This window comes from Drosophila sulfurigaster, chromosome 3 (genome assembly GCF_023558435.1).
Source record: "Drosophila sulfurigaster albostrigata strain 15112-1811.04 chromosome 3, ASM2355843v2, whole genome shotgun sequence".
Classification (NCBI taxonomy): domain Eukaryota; kingdom Metazoa; phylum Arthropoda; class Insecta; order Diptera; family Drosophilidae; genus Drosophila; species Drosophila sulfurigaster.
The window spans coordinates 10,174,567-10,196,656 of NC_084883.1; the positions used below are offsets into that span (position 1 = coordinate 10,174,567).

General features: G+C 36.7%; 3 protein-coding genes across 11 annotated transcripts in view; 2 read left to right on the plus strand and 1 right to left on the minus strand.

Annotated features, from left to right (window-relative positions):
• Nucleotides 1–715: 715 nt before the first annotated feature.
• On the plus strand, nt 716–17,607 carry LOC133845944 (protein NDRG3). 9 transcript variants are annotated; one of them, XR_009894829.1, is made up of 9 exons: nt 721–1,301; nt 6,306–6,714; nt 8,933–9,016; nt 9,897–10,090; nt 10,150–10,270; nt 11,579–12,143; nt 12,216–12,300; nt 12,458–12,629; nt 12,690–13,235. XR_009894829.1 is itself a non-coding variant. In XM_062280609.1 (8 exons), exons 2-8 carry the CDS (start codon nt 6,488–6,490, stop codon nt 16,552–16,554), a joined length of 1,659 nt encoding a protein of 552 aa, XP_062136593.1. In that variant the 5' UTR covers nt 717–1,301; nt 6,306–6,487; the 3' UTR covers nt 16,555–17,607. The 9 variants fall into 9 exon arrangements, 8 of the variants coding, with proteins under 8 accessions (XP_062136597.1, XP_062136599.1, XP_062136593.1 ...); XM_062280609.1 differs by lacking the exons at nt 12,458–12,629; nt 12,690–13,235 and adding an exon at nt 16,172–17,607 and having other exon boundaries at nt 717–1,301; XM_062280610.1 differs by lacking the exons at nt 12,458–12,629; nt 12,690–13,235 and adding an exon at nt 16,172–17,607 and having other exon boundaries at nt 717–1,301; nt 6,309–6,714.
• LOC133845943 (uncharacterized) lies at nt 17,454–20,518 on the minus strand. The gene is made up of 4 exons (XM_062280608.1): nt 19,929–20,518; nt 19,172–19,597; nt 18,713–19,111; nt 17,454–18,656 (listed from the first exon to the last, which is right to left on the minus strand). Exons 1-4 carry the CDS (start codon nt 20,326–20,328, stop codon nt 17,989–17,991), a joined length of 1,893 nt encoding a protein of 630 aa, XP_062136592.1. The 5' UTR covers nt 20,329–20,518; the 3' UTR covers nt 17,454–17,988.
• Nucleotides 20,519–20,837: 319 nt separating this feature from the next.
• LOC133845939 (epidermal growth factor receptor) overlaps nt 20,838–22,090 on the plus strand; it is a 43,948-nt gene continuing 42,695 nt past the window's right edge. Inside the window, exon 1 of the mRNA XM_062280603.1 lies at nt 20,838–21,711. Within this exon, the coding sequence (XP_062136587.1) occupies nt 21,588–21,711 (124 nt within the window). The 5' untranslated portion in view covers nt 20,838–21,587. The remainder of the gene's footprint in view (nt 21,712–22,090) is intronic.

Genomic DNA, 22,090 nt, shown 5'->3' on the forward strand with positions numbered 1-22,090 from the left:
AGCTGAAGCTATAAATTGTTGATCAGATTTTTGTAGTTTTAACACAGCACTTTTAGTTCACAATGGATCTTTTCACAACGAGCTCTCAAATAACTCTGAACTTGAATATTAAAACATCAAGTTAAAGTCTCGTATAACAACTCAGTTTATTTGAAGCAAAAGGAGATGTCAAGTAGTACCGAATAATTGTAAATAAATTTAATACAGAGTGACCGAAAGTTGACAATCGCAATACAATACAATACAGCTGAAGAATACATCGAAATACCTTAAAATACCAAATCCCACTTGTGGAAACGAAACGATAATTTTTAAGCGTGTCTGATTTGAAAGCAGAACAATATTTAAATATTGATATTATATTTTAAATGATTTTTTCTATTTATATAATAGCATACCTTTATTTATTAAATGAAATACTTAATATAGAATATTACACATATTTGATGTCTTGTGCCGCTTTCTTTCAAATAGAGGTGTCCACTACTAAATATTCGATAAAAAATTGTACTTCATTTCTAAATTTATTGTACAAGTCAACCGAACATTACACGTTCCTAAATTCTGCTAATAGGAAATAAATAAAATATTTAACTATTAGCTCTTTACATGTGGAAGCATTCGATTATCGACCAATCGCCACATTTAAATTGCATTCGACTGTGAAAAAATCGATTCTTCGAAAGCCAACAATTTGTGGTTTTCAAAATTGGTCACACTGTCGCGAGTACCATCGAACAGAGAGTTGGTTGCTGCTAAGCAGTTTTGTGCGTTGAACGTTATTCAAAAACCCAACTTGTTCTTATTGTGACAAACAACATCGAATTAGTGTTCAGAAATCTGCTTAAGTAAACCCCATGCAGCTTCAGCATAGTGATTGTGACTGTGTGTGTGTTATTGGCGTGCGCGACAGTGAATCTAACGAAATTACACAAGTGTAAAACGCGAAAAATTCAACGACCCAAAACAAATATTGATTTTTTCATAGAAAGAAGGCCTCGCGAGCGTTTTATTCTTGTTGCTGCTGTTGTTGTGCGCGCTAGTAAACTACTTATGCATACATAGTAAAGAACGAACTTACAAAAAGAAAATAGGAAAAGAGAACTTTGCAAAGAAAATTTCGAAATAACAGCAGTAAATTTCCACAAAGTTGTAATTATTAAATTGTGCTGCCAACAACAGCAACGAAAAACCCCGATCCACCCCGCCGAGCCATTTGAATTGAGTTACTGTTGCTGTTATTGTTGTCGTTGCCTGAAGTTCGTCCAATAGAAGAAAAACAGAAGCACAACGAGCGTCAGGTGAGTTTTGGTGTCCAGCAAAGCAGACAAACACTCGCACTCAAACGCACACCTACACATGCAAAAAAAACCGCAGACAGGCAAAGTGATAATATCACAAACGACAACAGCAACAACTAAATGCAAGAGAATGACAGGCAGAGGTATATCTCACGCACACCCACACGGACACATGTAACATATGTATGTATACATGCACTCTCCAACACTAATGATTAGGCGCGTGATGACCCCACACCAACCAACCAATCCCTGCCACTGTCTGTCTCAGTTTTCATTGCTGTCTGATGTTGTTGCTGTTGTTTTAGTGGGTTATTCACAATTGGTTTGTCTGAAACTTCACCACTAATATAACAACCACTACTACTATTACTATGACCCCCGTTTCTCTTCTCTCCGCTCATATCAAAACTCAAAACACACGCGCTGCATCATATTTATCATTTGCATCCATTTTTAATTAGCACACTCAGCTCTCTCACAGCTGAAATAATATTTTAGAGCTTTTAGCAGTAGTTAACAGTTGTCTGTTAAATTTTGCATTGCATGTTAATGTTAATATTGTTGTTGTTCTTGCTGCTGCTGTTATTCTCTTATGTTATGCTATGTTCCCATTTATCTATCCAACTAATGCATCTAATTTTTAGTATTTTTTTATTTTGTCTTTTACTTTTTGATTTGCCTTGTGCTGTTAATTTTGACAAGCCCCAAATGATTCTGACGTAACGCCAACAAATGTTCAAACACTCGCCCTCCGCTCTTCAACACTCACGCTCTCGCTCTTTCGTTCTTAACGACCTCCTTCGAACGACGTTTCAGTTTTTGTTGCTTTGTTTTGTTTGAATTTTATTGCTCCTGCGGCTCCACTGGTCGGCCATTTTCCACATTGTGGATTCAGTTTAACAGTTAACAGTCTCGGTCGTCGCTGCCGCTGACGACTGCCGACGAGTCGCTTTAGATAAATAACCATTGCTTTTATTTGACATTGCTGTTTAACTTGCCTGCATATTTTATATGCGCATAGGTCAGTTAACCTAACTTTTCCTTTTCTATTTGTTTCCCCATTTAAAGTGAGCAAATTGCTTTGCTCTCCTTTCCTCTCCGACCCCGCAACTCTAAGGCTATCCAGGTGCACACTCTCTTTCGCTCTCTCTCTCTCTCTCTGGGTCTATCTCGCTCCCCTTTTGCTCTGTTTTTATGTAACTCTCAAATCGATTGCAAACACGTAACAGTAAGGCAACCTGCACGCCACCCCCGCCCCCTTTGGCACTCTCACACACATTCCGACATCCGTACCGCCAACAACTACATCATGGCAGGAACTACAATAACAACAACTGCTGTTGTTGACGTTCTTCTTCGTCCTCTATGTTAGTTTGAGTGTGTGTGTGTGTGAGAGTGAGGGAGAGTGTGACGTTCGCAATGTACGGTAAGCCTCGCGGCTTCGCTGGCATATAGCGTGACATTTCCTTTATAGGATTTGTTGTCGCCATCTTTGGCTGCCTTCCTTCATTCTTCCCCCCTTCTTTCCACGTTTCGCTACCCCAAAGCACTTAGTTTTGAATAATTTCATTGGGTTCGCTCTGCTGCAATTTGTTGAAACACAGGACACACGAACAAACACCAAAAACAAAACACCAGACCGAGACAATAAGTCAGCGGGATCCTTGAATTTATTGATAAATTATGTGGAATTATTTTATTGTCCTTTTCGGGCAATTGCAATTGACACAGGCCAACACAATTTCCGTTTCGGTCAGGCTCAGATCTTGATATTCTATTGCTTTTCCTTGTAGTTTTGTTATTACTACTCTGTTGACCTGCCAACGGTTACCAAGGCGACCTGCCAAATTGTCGATATTTGCGCCAATGGCACTGAAAGAAATTTCCAAGTAGCTCTTGGGGTGCATCAAACCCAAGGCGAGTTCAAGGCAAAGCGAAATCAGACAAAGACTTTCTTTATTCGATGTCAATATTAGTAGTGACTTCCAAATATAATTAAATGTATTAATTAATATTTACTCAATGACCCAATTCGAAGTTAACCGTTTAAACTTTATCTAAAAGTATAGGAAAAAATAGAAATATTAGTATTCAAGTAAAATATATACTTTTTATTAATGGAAATTAATATTAATATTTATACTTTTTATCAATGAAAAATAATATTAATATTTATACGTTTTTCTAATAGAACAGACATAACAAACAAGGCCTTAAAAGGTATCAAATAATTGCCAGAAAGTAAATGATCTTTTAAAAGAATATAGTTCAAAAATGAGGAATCAAAAAACCTAACAAAAATTAAATGATAGTACCATACCAAAAAAAAAAAAAAAAAATGATATATTGAATTTTGTAAAATAAATGAGATTTTTTGAATAGGTTCAGCGGTAAAATGAACTCAAATTTCTTCACATACTTCTTCATCAGTAACAGCTATTGAACTGGAATACCTTTTTTTTTCAGTGTATTTGTGCCACCTTCTTTGCTTCATGTAGCAGATTTTGCTCTTTCTTCTATTGCAATGTTTTTACTCTTCTGCCGCTCTTCGTCAATTTGTAATTATGAATAATTCGCCATAAATGGCACATTTTGGTGCTGCTGCTTGGCAATTATCGGAATTGGTATTGGAATTGGAATTGTAGCTAGACTTGCCCCAGTTTCGCCCACTTTACTTACATACTACAATAACTGTAGTCTTCAATTATATGCAAATGCTAGTCCCATCCTGACACACACACACACACATACAAAGGCGTTTCTTTATGACCAGGTGAATATATATATTTGAGTGGAGAACAAAACAGACCGACATTATATCATCATTTTATTGTTTCGTAAATGAATTTTGCACTTCAACGGGCGTCCCATAATTCAGGTCACATGAAAAGGTCAAAGTTAAGTGCGCAAATAATTTGATAAACTGCAATTATAGTAATTTATTTCGTATCAGATTCATTTCGTGCTCTTAAGAAAGGTGCGTGAAATTACTCGCGACTTTCCAGATGTGATAACAGATAAAGAAAAACTTAAGCGAGATTAGTGATATTGCTGTGAGTCACGCTTGACTAGAGATAATAATTATATATAATATATTGTATACCTTGTAATAAATTAATGCCTAAAGGTGTTATTTATTAATTTTTTAAAAATACTAAGTGCGCAATAGTTTCAGTGAATATACGAGTAAATTGATGATAAAATAAGGTTGTTAGAAATTCGATTTCTAAGAGAATAATATATTCACAGAATACAGCAACTGTAGTCTACAAGCATTTCTTTCTAAATCTATTTTTAAACTGAATTAAACAACTATATAATCTTTAAGATAGAGTGTATTCTTCTTCTTTATTTATGATTATTTATCAAGGCGGTTTGCTCGAGTGCTCGTCAAACGATACAATCAACGCTTTGCTCTTTTTTTCCATTTGCTTTGAGTTTAATATGCGTTTCGCTCTGAGTTTATGTAAAAAGTTGGTTCTTTATTGCTAATATTATAAATTTATGCAGTACAAAGCGCAGCAGCATGTGAACAAAGTGGGGAAACGACGTCGTTAGTTTTGCATAATAAATAGATAACAAACTGTAAAATGACAGGGGTATACTTACTATATATAGTATAGTATATACCATATAGAGCGAGTCCATTTGGACACTTGCCCAGCCCAGTTGTTTGATGGCTTTACTCATATTACACATACGCCCCGTGGCACTCACTGACTTGACCTACGTTCAATTTGCCTACCAATATTGCGACGCAAAAAATAAAAATAACTATACTTCTAGAGTTTTGCTTATTTGTATTTTATTGTTATTATATTTCCATTCTAAAGCCAAACTCGTATCTAGAAGTTTGCGTCATCGTTTGTGGCTTTTGATATCGCTTTGCTGTTCGTTCTTTTTCAAGTGTTTGGAATTTCGGTGACGCACTTAATCAGCTTCCCGCTGAAGTGCAAACTGTGCAAAATTCCATGTGGCAAGCTCATAGGGGGCATGCCACATAGAGAACACGGGGCAGTTCTAAAATGAGAGACCCTTAGATGAACCGCATAAAACTGGAACTGGGTTAATGTAATGCACATGTAACCATGAACGGGGCGAAGGAGGGAAACCAGAGACGAGAGTGTTGCTTGCTGCTACTGCTGCTGAGTGCTGCGGTTGCATGCCACGTGTGTGTGTGAATGTATGTGTGTGCTTTGCTTTTGGCCTGCATATCTTGTTTCGAGTACGAACTTTGACGCCGAATACGATTTTTTTTCTTTTGCTATCGTAGTTGTTGCTTTTGCTATTGTTGTTTTTCATGCACATGCTTCTCCCACGCTTATTAACCAAATGAGGTGTATGCTTTAGTCATTCATAATGTATTCATTATACGTCCCTTACACTGGCAGTATTCATATTCAAACGTTTGGTCTTATTGGACCATGAAATTATGTTAAGCCGCTGTTAACAGCAGTCACTATGTTATGCTATGTTGACACTTAACAGTTGAAAAGCTCTATGCTTAAAACTTCTATGGTGAATGGATGATGATGATGATGAGGAGATGGTGTGTGAAGGGTAGCTACTAATTCGGTGCTGATTCCATGTTACATTTGTTATTTGAGCTTTTGTTTCTTGTTTTCAGTTATGTTATAATTTATTTCTCTCTTTCTCTCTGTTTTTTTTATTTATTTAATTTATGTTTATTGTGACTGCTGCTGCTACACTGACGAATGGATAATAACATTTGTAAATGTACAACGCATACATACATATATATCTATTATACAATATGGCAACAACTGCTGCTCGCTGCCTGCGCTGCTGATGAATCACGTGACAAATGCAAAAACAAACAAAACGAAACAAAACAATGCAAACGCATTGTCTTATTATGATTTTAATTGAAAATAATCAACAACATAAAAACATAATGCACACACAAAAACACACACATACATGGCGCACGCGATTTGCATGAACTTACTCACTCTCACACACACACACACACACACACAGCAGCACACACCCGCACACTCGAAGAATAAATTAAATACAATTTGAAAGAAAACTAAGCAGGCTAAGTATTTGCGTGAGTGTGAGAGTGAGAGTGACAGATAGATACACTTACTTAAAAAGCGTATGAAAGTCGAAAGAAAGCACACATACATATAGTAAGAACAAGAAGAAAAAAAAACAAAATGCCGCAAGCAGAGGGCGGCTATGTATCGCTGCCAGCTATGAATGGCAATGGCAATGGCAGCGCCATCTATCAATCCACCACAGAACCACAGGCAGCTTCGCCCACCTCCGTGTTTGAGAGCGTTAAGCGTGCAATTGGTCAGGCGATCAAATCATCGCCCGGCGATAGCGAAGAGCTGGTACGCATGGAGCAGCGGCAGCCAGTCATTGTTGGTGGTGGTGCCAGGTAAGTGCAAAACAACAACAACAACAACAACTACACGATGAAGAATAAGTAGACGAAATATAAACTAGAAGACGGCAGACGAAAAAGAGCACAACAAACGAAACTTTTGAAATATACTTACAATACCGTATTCTCTTATTTGCTTTTATTGATGTTGTCCTTGTTTGTTGCACTGCAAAAGTTAAGCTGAGAAAACGAACCGAAACTTTACCATTAACTTAAAGCACAACTTAATTGCGTTTGCATGTGCGTGAGAGCTTTTTGTGTTTGTTAAAGCATTTTGCATTAAATCTGATTTGTGCCCAAAGTGAACAAAGTGCCCACAACTTAATATTGAAACATAATATACATATATTCTTTATGTGTACATATATAATTAGTACAAGTTATATATGTATGTATATAGTGTACATATTGCTCACTTTTCGCTATCTCAGTTACATCACCAATTCGACATATCCGGCACACTACAAAAATCACATGGGGCAACTTTCTTTCGAGTTTCGTTTGTAGCCTAGGCATTGGCTCAAGGTCAGAGGCCGCCTGCAGTTTTGTCAATACACCACGAAAACATGAAGAAGCAAGTGCATAAGTAATGCAATGTAAACGTAAACAGACAAGAAATACGACGGCAAAGAACCGCAATTTAGTCAATCGCTAACTGCGATCCATTTTTGTTCTATTTCTGTCAGTGAGAGTCGTCATATTTACACAATTATTATTTATGTTGATTACGAATGTTCGTTCGTCGTTCATCAAGTTCTTTAATTAATACTTCCTTTACGGCAACATAGCCCACGCTCAGACACACACACACAGATTTGTTGTTCGGCTCAATTAAATGCAAACGCAAACAAGTGCATGTTATACGTGTGTATGTGTGTGTGTGTGCGTTGTTATTGTACGCCTTTTAAAGCTGATCACAAGTTTAAGCTCTGTTTACACACTTCTCAGTCATTGCACTTTTACGCTGTGCCCGTTTCTCAAGTTCTGTTCTGTTCCGTTTGGGTTAAACCGGACATAACCGGTTAGTTGCTGACCGTTTCACAAAGTCTAGCGCCATGCGCTTTCAAATCAGCAGCCCAACAAGAAGTATATGAAAAGAAAAGAAACACAAATATACTGCAAAATGCTGTTAATGGAATGTGTTCAGAAGTTAAGTGGGCGGTGTTAAGCCTAGAAACGCACATTGAGTGTCGTTTTAATAGTTTTAAACTGTGTCGAGTTAATTGAGGTTCCTGCTATTTATAAGTGCAATTAAATTCTCTAGTGCTCCCCTGCGTTTGCAGCCGCAACGACATCGCCACTTTTCATTAAAATTTCAAGAGTAACCCTCCAAGAAGATGTATGTATTTAGTACTACAAGTTTTATGCCCCCAAAAGTTTTCCTCCATTAGTGCGAAATATTATGCGTATGCTGTTGCATAGGATAATATATTAGAGGTTAATCAGCCCCAAAGGAGCATAAACTAATTGAGCTGCTTTTTGAGCATAGACAGCTGAAAGATTAATGTGTGTGTGTGTATACGGGCCACATAATTACTTAGCGAATGGCCAAAACGCTGAGTTGCTGGTAGCCAAATTACCTAGACACATGGTCTAGTCCACATTTAACGTTAGTCGACCAAATTAGTTGAAGGGAAGCAGGAAGGGTTCATGGCAGCTCATATTTCTGGCGCCAGTTGTTTGTTGTCGACGTCGTCGTCGACATCGACATCGACATTTACCCCGAATGACATTGCGTGACTCATTTATTTAAGTTTACGTAACGTGAAAACTGTTTACTGTTGTACATAGCCGAGCACTCGTGTTCTACTCTCATCCTCATCCTTTCATTCTCAACTATTTTTACCTTCCATCAATGGCATTCCCATAGTCATTTCACATTATCAGCAGCCTAAAACTCAACTACATATTCTGAATTTCTCAATTTGCAATTACAAAAAAAAAAATTACATATTATATCTATGAATCACACAAAAACTACAAAACTTTGTACTCCAAAACAATACATATTTAGTGTGTATTAGTCTCACATATTTTTGCGATTTTCCACACACACAAAAAGAAAAGATAGAAAAATTGTACAAAAAAAAATCGGGAAAAATAAGAAGAGTTTTGGGTTGTTAGTTTTGTATCTATATATTTTATAAGCAAATTGCCTCTCGATTTTTGTGTTTTCGGTTTTTTGCTTGCATGCTCATAGTATTTATTTCAGAGACCGTGACAAAACTGGTAAGACACTGAACACCAAGATGCCATCAGCACCAACACACACTGCCGAGGAGGCACATCTGCTTGGGTAAGCCAAACAAAACAACCACAACAACAATTTCAACTCAACAGAGAATCAAACCAAAAAAAAAAAAAATTATGAATGTAAAGAGCAACAGCTATTCGTTCCGAATCGAACCGTATTTGATCTCCTCCGTCTCTCATGTAAGATATGCATTTGCCGCGTAATGCCCCCAAAAACCACTTTTCCACACGAAACTCAAGTTACACAAGTTCTTAAGTATTTTTTGTTTTGTTTTTTTTTTTCCCTTATAATGATTATAATTTACCTAACTCACATTAGACTTGTTGGCATTACTTTTTGATTTGTTATTTGTAAGTATTTTTGCATAGACTGAACAAATCCTAACAATAACAACAACAACAACCAACAAAATAATGAGAAACAAATCGCATCCGCCCGTCTCTCAAAACGCATCTCGTACATAACTTGAATGTTGAACAACTACTTAAATATATATTATATTGCATATAAAGTACTTATTATATATACATTACATACATACTACCTCGTATATCTATAAATATATATATATAGTTTTTTTTACAAATCCTAAGTTTCTTTTTGCAACTTGTAATTTAGTACTTAATTTTAGCCTTTAGACATATTTAGCCGCGTAACGCGTAACAACTCATTTTTGTAGCCTTTAGACTCGAACTCTGCATAAAAAGTATTTGTAATAAAAAATCAAACAACAACAAAAAAAACTGGATGCATAGCACTGAACAACAGATCGCCGGATGCAAGTTTATAAGTGTGTGACCCCACTTTAAATCAAAAGAAATAATGAAACACCCAACAAAACTAATATATCTACAAATAGATTAGCTCAATCACCTCGTGAATCATTAAATTAAAAGTGCATTTTAATCGTATCTCTCTATAGCACCATGCCCGTTGATCCCATGGATGATATCGAACTGCGTTCGGTGCAGTTGCAATTCCCCAATGCACGCGGCTCCATATTGGAGGCATGCGACCAGCGACGTGTGCCCACAGACAAGGGCGACATACACGTTGCCATACAGGGTGACACCTCAAAGCCGGCCATAGTGACCTACCACGATCTGGGACTCAACTGTAAGTCTTATTATTAATTAGTTTTGATTTTTTTAACACCTTTTCGTTCGTTGGAATAGATGCCACCAGCTTTGCTGGTTTCTTCAACTATCCAGTTATGCGAGGACTGCTAGAAAACTTCTGTGTGTACCATGTAACAGCCCCGGGTCAGGAGGAGGGTGCACCTACATTACCAGAGGAGTAAGTACAAATTGAGATCCCATTTAGCGTAGTAAATTCTTACTTATATCTGTCTCTCAAATTCCCTCTTAGTGTATTTAAAAAATTTCCTACGAAATTTGAAGAAAAATTCTCATATATTTATTTCTCTTACTTAAACTCACTGGTGAAATATAGATAATATCGACTAAAGTTTGGGATAAAATAAATTTAAAAATAAGAGATTTTACATGAATTAATAAAAAACCAGTAGGAAAGTTACTCGCTACCCATTTTGAATAAAAGCTAAATATTATGGTATTATTCTTAAAATATACTAAAATATTATACCACAAAACTACAAAAATACCAAATAGTATATTTCAAGACATGCTACAGAGTGCAAAATATACCAGATTGTCAACCCCTAGTAAATATCTAATCGCAACCAAATTTTCACAAATCACAGACTATAGTTATTAATGTACATACCCAAAATCGCGACTGTAGATTTTTAATTACGCTTGTTATTCAAGTTTTATCATTTTGTGGGGGCGGAAGTGGGCGAGGAAAAAATTTGAAACATCATACATCAAACATATCACACCCACTCCTCAAAACGATCAACAAGCATATTTGTTGACCCGATTTCTGCTAATAGTAACTAAAGTATTAATGATTTCTGATTGCGCTCAGATAAAAGTTGTAAAAGTTATTTAAGAATTACTTTTGTCTGACAAAAAGCACCTACTGCAATAGTCTAAGAATGTGGTATATTTCGTATTCTATGGTATATTTTAAATGGAGTGCAAAGTTGATATACCAAATGTAGCCTGTTTATTTCAGAATTTTTGTGGTATATTTTAGGAATATGTTTTTTATTTGAAAATGGGTAACGGGTGTCGCACAGTCGAGTACACTCGATTGTAGTATTCTTCATTGTTTTATTTTGAATAAAAATTAATCTTATAATTCTCGATTACCACTTTAATTTGATCTGAGAATGATTTTGGCATTAGTTTTCCGTTTTAAGATAATTACAAAAGTGAACGAATTGCTACGAAAACCAAAAAAAATTATATATTGTATCGTAATTCCCATATTCGGAATACAATTAAAATTTTATTTTTTGTAGTGTTTCCATAATTTGTTTATTTATTTGAAGCCAAAGTATAATTTATGAAATATTAAAATGAAATTTCTTCGTTCGTAGCAGTTTACCAAAATCTGTTTATTTTCATTAAATTTCTGTATTCGTCCCATCTATCTGTTCTTGCCAAGCACACTAAATGGCCAACTTTATTGTGGCAATATTTCAACGAGACTTATTGTATTTTGTGTCTCCCTCAGCTATGTGTACCCAACCATGGATGAGCTGGCCGCACAGTTGCTCTTTGTGCTGTCGCATTTTGGACTCAAGTCGGTGATTGGCTTTGGCGTTGGCGCTGGAGCCAATATCCTGGCACGTTTCGCCCATGGGCATCCGGATAAGGTGGGCGCTCTTTGTCTGATTAATTGCGTGTCAACGCAATCGGGCTGGATTGAGTGGGGCTATCAGAGTTTCAATGCGCGCTTCTTGCGCACCAAGGGCATGACACAGGGTGTCATCGATTACCTGATGTGGCATCACTTTGGCCGCAATCCCGAGGAGCGCAATCATGATCTGGTGCAGATGTACAAGCAGCACTTTGAGCGTGGCGTCAATCCCACTAATCTGGCCATGTTGATCAATGCGTACATTCATCGCAACGATTTGCATTTGGCACGCACACCACCTGGCACTCCAGGTGCTGAGACGGCAGCCACCACACTGAAAATGCCAGTTATTAACATAACCGGTTCGTTGTCGCCCCATGTCGATGACACTGTGACATTCAATGGACGCTTGGATCCAACAAACTCATCGTGGATGAAGGTCTCTCTCATGATATTTCCAAATAATCTCTATATACTTGATACATTTGTAATATTTTTTAATCCGATGCAGATCTCCGATTGCGCCATGGTGCTGGAGGAACAACCGGCCAAGTTGGCTGAAGCCTTTCGGCTGTTCTTGCAAGGCGAGGGCTATGGTAAGTGTTAGAACACTGCACACACTGAACAACTGAACCTCAACTTCTCTGCTACAACTCTACTCTACAAAAAAAAAACTAAATATGAAAAATCAATCAAAATCAACAACCTACTTACCACCTACTTACTATTTCAACCTACCTGCTACTACTTTAGTCGAATTTAAAGTAACACCCATCAATTGGAACACAATCGAATGAGGAAAAACAGTTGAAATGTTAAACTACCTCTCTGTCTCTATCTCTTGTCTGTCTATCTATTCTAAGTTAGCCCCAAATCAGTTCAGTTCCATTCAATTACAAAATCAAATCAATTCAGTATTCTAGACGCAAGTATTCTAGTTCAAGACTGCCAAGCAAAATAACTAAAACCATTTCTCATCATATAGTACTAATCGATAAAGCAGCTGACCGTAAAGAAAAAAACTAGTCTATAGTCTAGATCTTTATAGAGTTTACACAGAGTCGCCTTTCTACTCCCCCAAGTTAATATTACTATTTAGCCTAATGCCTAATGTTTTCATATATTGAAGATAAAAAGAAGTAAAGCTTTTCAACCGCTTTCGACAAGCAATCGACATTTAATTCAATACAAGAAATTAAACATTAAAAAATCATGCGAATTGTGCAAAATTTTATATATAGTATTATGAATTGGCAAAGAAAATCAAAAAGAAAAAAACGAAAAAAAAACGAAATTCTATTTATGTTGTTAGCCAAAATATTTGTACGCATTGAAAACAAAAACCAAAAATAAAATAAATTATTTAAATAAAAATAAAAATTGAAAATTCGAACAATGTTGTTGAAAAATCAAGTGTTTACTTTCTTATATGCGCATATAATTGAATTTCCATCCCCCTCCCTTCTTTATAAAGAGTTTGCCAGGTCGTTCCTCTGCATAATGCGAAAGAGGGTCCCAACAAAAAAATAAACCCAATGAGAACTGCAAAATTCGATATGAAATTCAAACCCAAAACCCCAATAATATGAACCAAATGCATTTTCGCATCGACAACAACAAAAAAACCACAACAACAAAAAAACAAAAACAAACAAAAATATTTCAATATGTTCATTACTTTGTTTTTCATTTCTTTTTCCTTTCTCCAAACTGCTTGTTTTTTGCTAAACAACATACAACAATAACAAAAACAACAAAACAATATATAAACCCCTCTCCTGCCCCCCTCAAAACATCTATAATCCACAATACCAAAATCGAATCAATCAAAATCGAAATGGCAATCGAAATATTATAATACGCCTGGCCGAAACATCCTATCGCCTGCCTCTCGTCATTTGCATCCATCTAACTAACCATAATATGCACACACACACACTATCTCAATTTCTTGCAAACACTGGGCGCCGTAACTAACCTCAATCTTCGACTGCATTTCGAAATTCATTTAATTTTTACTTTTTGTTCATGCGAATTCTGAAAAACTTTCTTTTTTCGTTTCTCAAATTGATTATTCTCTCTTACCAAATTGAAAATGTTAACAATCCAATGCAACAACTTATGCAATCTATGCGCAACAATAATAAAAAAAAACAAATCAAAACTATTTAAATATATGGTATGTATATTTGTACACACCTACAACACACACATACAAACATATAACACACATACCCGCAAAATAGTTTCCGAGAAACCGCAGTAGAAGCTGGAAAAACAAAACATGAAATATAATTGAAATGCATTTAGCTAATTAATTAAATACAATAATTCAAAATAATACATACATATACAAAAGTTAGTAAATGCTTAGCACTGTCTCTCTCACATACAGACACACCTAAACCAAATCGCACGCACACACACTCAACATACATGTGTATGTGCACATGCACTCGCACTTGTTTTTTTTGTGTGAAATTCAGAGCTTTTTGAAGTATGCAACAAAAATTGCTCTGACGAGTGCGTGTTGCCGAAGTGTGCGTGTGTGTGTAAGTATAGCTTTCAGCTGAAAGTAAGAAACAAAAACCAAAACCTACACGTAGTATTTGCTTATGAGTTGTATACTATAGTCTACCCATAGTACAGCAGTTGCTCTCTATTGTTCTCTCTATCTCTGTCCTGCACTAGACGCTTTTTAATGCTAGAATATGATTTATTTTTACAAGACACATACTTACACTTACAACGACACTTATAATTTGATCTATACCAATATACTTATACTTGCATACATATTTATTTAATTTGATGTTTTATTTGATTTGTTTATTTACACGCAAAATATTTGAAATGAAACAAAACCAAACCAAATAAATTACAAATGTGCGTAGCTGTTGGCACACTGCAAAAGTTGGCACGCAAAATCTCAACGGCCAGTCGGAGCAGTTCCACGCAAATTGAGCTTTGCGTGCAATGAGAGCAGTGCGCCTCCCAATTGGAGTTGGAATTGGAGTTGGGCGTGGGCAAACGAGTGAGAGCAAATTGGAAGACACAGAGACAAAGATGAAAGCACAGCACGCTGAGACCAACACAAACACAAAACACACTGCATACATATACACATACACACGCAGACACCACAGAGAGCAAAACGCATAGAAAGAGCAACAAGTTGGAGCTTTAGCTTTGATGGCGCTTTTTTGTTTACTGTGATTTCCATGATTTCTTTCGCTTTATGATTGTTGCTTCTGTTATCAATTATTTACCATATTAATATTATTATTAGTTATTTTGTATTTGTGGTATTAGTAGAACAGTTTATAAGATAAATATTATAAATAAAAGCCTTTGCTTATAATCTCATTTTATGTTGTGTATCCTTTATTTTTATGTTTAAGCCTCAAGAGCTAAGCTGTACTTGGGTGTGTTCGTTGCTTTGACTCACAGATACACACGCCCATACACACACATACAAACAATACAAAGCCACACACAGGAAAAGCGTAATTGTATTAAAGCAATAAGTTAATATTTACACTTAACATATACAAATATACATACATACATGACAATGCTATATATAAAAAGGACAAAAAAATATATAAAGATATACATATATACCAACTATATATATATATATTATCTTATATGGAGCTATGCAAAAATTTCACAAATTGTAAGCTTTTGTTGTGTATTTGAATTCTCAATAAAAAACGAACAGTCAACGATTTCCATATTCCGAATCATTTTGAGCTGGGCAAAAACAAAAAAAAAACCGAAGTAATCGAAAAACAAAAACAAAATGAAAAAGCACAAATCTGCTCTCTGTTATTGTTTTGTGGTTTCGAGTCTCTGTCTCTTCACAGCAGCCGACGACAAGTGGCGCCCTCTTCACACCAATCAATTAAGTGCATGCAGCGCTCTCGCCTCTCTCATCATCAACATAAACTCTCATACTCGCTAAACGTCTCGCCATCATCATCAAAAGCTCCATTAGCTGCTAGAACGACCATAAGAACAACAACAACAACAAGAACAACAGCCGCAAATTACAGCAACATCCAGTGACAAACAATGGCCAAAGCTACATCATCAATGCACCCGCCCCACCCACACTCACACACAGAGACACAATGACACACACCCACACACACGCATACATAGAATACACGCTAAAACGAAAACATGAAAACAGCAGCAAATCCTTAGAAAGTGTATAAAGAACACTCATCAAAAAATGAACAACAATAACAACAACAACAACTACAAACTACTACTACTACTACAACTAACATGCTCAAAAGTAACGTAACGTAAATAACAAAAGCCAAACTACTACTACCTTCCCCCCTCCACAAAAATATATACTACTACTACAACTACAACTACAACACTGCAACTACAACTACAACTCCGACTTCAACTTCGACTTCAATTTCGACTGCGACTGCAAAACAACAACAGCAACGCCGCTGTCGACGCCTGCTAGCTCTCCGTGCGGTACCAAATATCACACATACTCATCGATATTCTTTGCCAACTTTCGGGAGGAACAACTGCAGGCTGCCCAGGAGCGCGAGCGAGACCGCCAGCGACAGTTGAGCATGCGTGTCGGCAATCGTCTGAGAGAGACGGCCATCAATTGCAGCAGCAGCAATGGCGGCAGCGGCGACAACAACAATGCAAATGGCCCAACAAGCGAAGAGGATCAGGATGTAGAGAACGGCAATGGGAATGGCAATCGGGCTTACGTCACTACTGATACATCCGGCACTCTCTACTATGGCACACAAAGCAACAAGATACGCATCACTGAGAATCCACTGCCCGAGCCGATTAGCTCTTAGATTGTTAAAATTTCTACACATTAGACACACACACACCGTTAAACTTAGACACACATACATACATACACATTAATACCAAAAACAAAATAAGAGCGAAAGAGTCGAAACACATACATATACAAGAACACTGTTATTGTTGTTATAAACTACGTATAAAATACCACAAAACAAAAAAGACACAGCATCACAAGAAGCAGCAGCAGCGCAGCAGCAGCAGCCTCAGCCGCCAACTCAAGCAAAGCTTTAGCCGCCAGCAGCGGCAGCAGCAGCGACAGTGTGACCAGAGCAGATTCGAACGCTGCCTGAAAGTAGACTTTAGCCGAGCCGTGCTCTAAGAGACAAATTAACGAAATTTAAAAACACAAAAAACCAAAAAAAAAAAACAAAAAACCAAACTAAATGATATGAACAAATAAGCAAAGAATTGAGATAAACGAAAACACCGCTACCTATACGAAATATGAACTTATGTTTCTTAAACAATATACAAATAAATTAAATAATACTTAGTACTAATTACTTGAAAACGCCGTTCGATTTTGTCTAGTTTCTGTTTTTATCATAATTATGATAACAAAAACAAAAATTAAATAAAAACCAAAATATTACCTAAAACCAAATAAAAAAAAAATCAAATGAAAATAAATATTGCAGAGTAATATTGAAATATTTGTAATTTACACTTTGTGCCTGAGCGTAAAATATGCAAATACACATTCATAGATAACTTAATTACACATGAATTCTTTTCGATTTTATTGAGTTTTTAGTTAAACTATTGGAGAGAAATTATCAAAAATATACAACAAAATACGTACGCAATATTTATCATTTTTTTATATTTATATTTATTTTATCTAGACATTATGCAATAAAAATACGTGTATTTTTTGGATGCAACATATTTTATGATGAGCTTGCTTAGTTGTTGTGAGAAGACAAAACCAAAATCGAAACTAAAATAAAAATAAATACGAATACAAATCAACTTTAAAATTACAAGCTTAATGTTAAAGAAAACAAATTAAATACATTAACTTAATCTAAAAAAAAGGAAAATGAAAAACGAAAATAAAAAAAAACCCAAATGTAGCATATCAAATACAAAAAGCTCTCAAAATTACATATACAATATAAATATTTAAATAGTTAATAATTAAAAAATATGATAAACAAATGAAATTCATAATGAATTGCATTGACAAAACATGAACGCATAAAGGCAACTTAGGTAAAAAAAATACAAAAGAAAAAAACAAAATTAAATGAAAATAAATAAATTATACACTCGAACACACACAAAAATACATTACAACAGAATCTCACACAGATAAATAATGACAAATTTTTGCAAATAACTTCAAATTCAATTTAATAAAAGTTTTAGAAGCTTGAAACAAGTTCATTTATTGTATTTTATTTCTTGTGGGCTTTTCATTTGGGATGCAACAGTTCTCTGAGCATCTGGAATGTTGCCTCACGTTCCTGCCGCATTATGCTCGACATTTGGTGCAGGAATTGCGTTTGCATTTCACGCTGTTGCCGCAGGAAATTCTCCTGCGATGTGGTCAACATATTCATCAACTGCTTTTGCCCCTCATTGATGCTGGTCAGAACCTCGAGTGGCGTTGGATCCGATGCCAATTCCAAAGCATCTTCGCCATCATCGCTCTCGGCTGCCGCACGTAACAAATCGCAAGTGGAACTGGAACTGGAGACGTCGCTATCGCTCTCCTCCATGTTAGGAGCTGTTTTCGGTAAAGCTTTGATGGCATCTTCTTGCGGGGATACAACAGCTTTGGCTGTGTGCTTTTTTTGCATCAGATCGTCGAGCATTTCGTAGTGTCGAGGCAGCATTCGAACATTTTTCAGACCATCCTTTTGCACCTCGCGATGGCGTCGCATCAATAGTCGCAGCTTGTTGCGCAGCTGATGTGGTGTTCGCTTATACGATTGCTTGGACATTATGTTGGAAATGTAGGTGAGAATCTTGAAATTGCGCTTCTTGGAGCCGTCGAGTGCACGAAATAGATTCTGTTGCTTTATGATGGACAGAAATGCATCCACTTCCTCATCAGTCCAGTAATAGCTATCCGGATGGCCTGTAAAGCACCGACATTAAACAACTACAATTGAATTACGCCTTGAGTTGACTCACGTCCACGTCTCGAAGTATTGTCCGCTTCGTTGTCATCGCTGTCCATGAAATCGCTCTCTGAGCCGCTGCTTAGATTGCCTTCGCCATTTGCCTCCTGGGGCTCAGTCTTAGGATTCAGCAGCTGATGCATGGCTTCAAAGTGCTCGAAAGATTCGCCGCCATTCTTGGCTTTGTTGTATTGTCGCCGTAGCTGTTGGTATTTGATGCGCAGCTTCTCGGCCGGTTTGTCAATGGAACGCTTTGACAGTTCCTTAGATAGTAGCTTAAAGATTTTGGCATTGCGCTTGCGCAACAGTGCCGACTGCAGTCCGAGGCTGCTAATCGTGTCCAGAAAAATGTCCACCTCCTGTTCGGTCCACTTGCAACGCGTGCTCGAGGGCAGCGATGCAACAACAGCGCCTGGAAAGTTGAGAGAGATATTAGCAAATAAGCATTTCAAGGATTTCAATTGAACGCTACCTTCTGAGTCGCTGCCTGTGGCCAACAATGGAGCCTCACCATCTTCCTCCTCGCCGCTGTCTACGGTATCGCTATCCATTTCATCGCTCTCCTCCTGCTGCGGCTGTTGCAATGAATCATTCAGCAACGCCTCCATCTCAGCAAAGTGCTCAAAGACTTCGCCTCCATTCTTGGCCTTGGCATACTGTCGCCTCAGCTGATGATACTTAATACGCAGTTGCTCCGGACGCTTTAGGAAACTACGCTTGGCCATTTCCCTGGCGATGAGCTTAAAGACTTTGGCATTACGCTTGCGCAGCAGTGGAGTTTGGAGCTTAAGTTTGGTGATGATATGAAGAAATGCTTCAAGTTCGCCCTCCGCCCACTTGTAACGCAGAGGCTGCTTAGCCGCCAAACCCGTCGTGCCATTTGGACTGTCATCGTCAACTATGCGGTAAGTAAATGAATAAAACTGGTGTTTAGTTTAATTATATTATCATTCAGTATTTACTAAAAGAAGTAAACATCCTTTATTGGTTAGCAAATGAAAGTGAAGTAAATGGATTTAAAATTAGAGTAAAGCTTCTTCTTCTACCATTCTGGAAAACTCATTGGTAACTTTTTCAGTATCCCTAATATGAGTACCTCATTTCACCCCATTTACTTGCTTCCAATAAATGATGCCAACAACGAAATTAAGAAACGGATTGCCAAGGGAAAATTAATTAAATAGAAATAATTTCACCAGCTATCGACTACAGAATAACAGACTACTCACGTTCCAGCTGCAACGTGTTGGCATATTTTTGCTCCATTTCGTCGTCCTCTATGTGCTTCGGTTGCTGCGATTCCTCGTCCTCTTTTTCCGCGGAATCGTCCTGCTCCGGCGAAAGTTCGTTTTGAAACAAATCGTGTAATAGATTAAAGTATGGACAGGAACGATTTCGATAGCGAGCTGTAAAATAATCATTCCGCAATTTCTGATATCGTTGGCGCAATTGGGGAATGCTGCGCTCCTGATTGTGGGCACTTAAGCAGTTAGCCATTTCCTGAGCCACTTGCTGCCAATCCATACGGAGTCTGGTGCCATTTTCGTGTTGATCCTTGATGGATTTAATAGTTGCAATCAATGCAACTGTTTCATTTGCATCCCAACTGTCAGTTTCAAAATTATTCATTGTTCAACAACTATTTCTGTGTTTTCATGGATCCTTAATTGATTTCTATGGGTTTTATTAGAAACATTTCTATAACGAATACTAAATATGTTTAATTTGCTTATTATTAACACTACGGTAACGTTTTATTTAAATTTTTCAACACAAAATTGCTGTTTTTTGTTTATAGGCGTTGAACTGTTATTGCGCTGCCCTGGTATATGCAAACCGCAAACAGCTGATGCAACTGATGCAGCCCTGCTCCAAATTGCGTTAATGCAGATTCAAATTAAATAAATATTTTAAGCACAAATTGAATGGTATCAGCAGAAAATAATTAAGTTAATATAAAATAATAAATTAATAATTAATAGAAATGTTTAATTATATAATTTATAGCGTCTATTCAGCATTTTGATAATTCGTCAAGTGTGAGTGGTATTATTTTAGTATTTTTACTTTGCAGGTGCACGTATTGCGGCATGTTTTGAGTAAGTGCATGCTGGTCACACTGCTTGATACTGATCTTATTATTGTTTGGCGCTGACACTCCGTCGGTTCGGTGTGCGGATTACGAATATTTCGATACTTACGGCTGTAACGCTCATGTTACCACCGCAGGCAATTTCGGGAAATAAAGCAATTTCAAAGTTTTGTGCAAAACATAAGAAGGAGCAATAAGCTAAGCGAAATACAGTGGCCGTTTTAGAGGCTTTGCTGCTTCGCGTGCGTAGCTTAACTATCATTACAACAGCGATTAAAGTGGTTTTTATTTTCGCGTTTGTTTCGTTCGTTCGCAAGTCGTCTCGTTGTTGGCCCCGTTAACGCGAAGTTCAACGCGATCATCGACGCATTGTTGTAGTGGTTGTATATTGTATTGCTTATTATATTATTCCGTGAATTGGTCGCGACACTGCTTTATTTTTTATTGATATTATTTCGCGTTGCTGTTGCCAAACAGCTTTTCTGCTTAACAACAAAAAATAAAATAAACAAAAAAATAAATAAAACACATCATTTGCAATACTATCCAATCAAACGAAATTCTCGGATTTCTCGAGCCACAGCAGCTCGAGCTTACAAAATCGAGCGATGGGGTTGCGTCGTCACTAATAAAGAAAATAAACAAAAAATAAAAAAAAATAAAAATTCCCTTGCATGTGCAAAAATTGCAGTCGAAATCGAAGTCGAAGTCGAAAACAAATCCATCAATCATAATCATATGCAACAAGAATAATAAGCAAACGCGTGTTGGATACGTTCTACGGATCAGTCTCAAGATGTTGCCCAACTATATCTTGCTGATCGGCTGCATCTGCATCTACTTCAGCTGTAATTATTTTCAATTCGTCGCTGGCTCTGCGGCAGCTAATGCCGGCTATGTGGATCATGGTGATACCAAAGGTAAGATAACATTAATCATACCCATATTTATAATACTTAATTTACAATAGTGTGAATTGATGTCTCCAAAATGATTCATTTTTAATTTATAATGTCTAACTGCAAAATAAAACAAGTCAAAAAATATTAGGTGAAATGATTCATTTTTAATTTAGCTTGTTGTATGATAATGGAAGAGTACTACAGACCTTAAAATAAATAATTTCAACTAAAATTGCAATATTCATTCATATTCATATTTAAATTGTAATCTTTAAGCCACATAATTGAAGAGTACCAATAGGGCAAATAATAGTATGAGTAGAAAAATTTTTATTTCTCAATTATTAGCATTTTTATGTTCAAATTTAAGTTTTCATAAAAGAGTTTAACAGTTCTT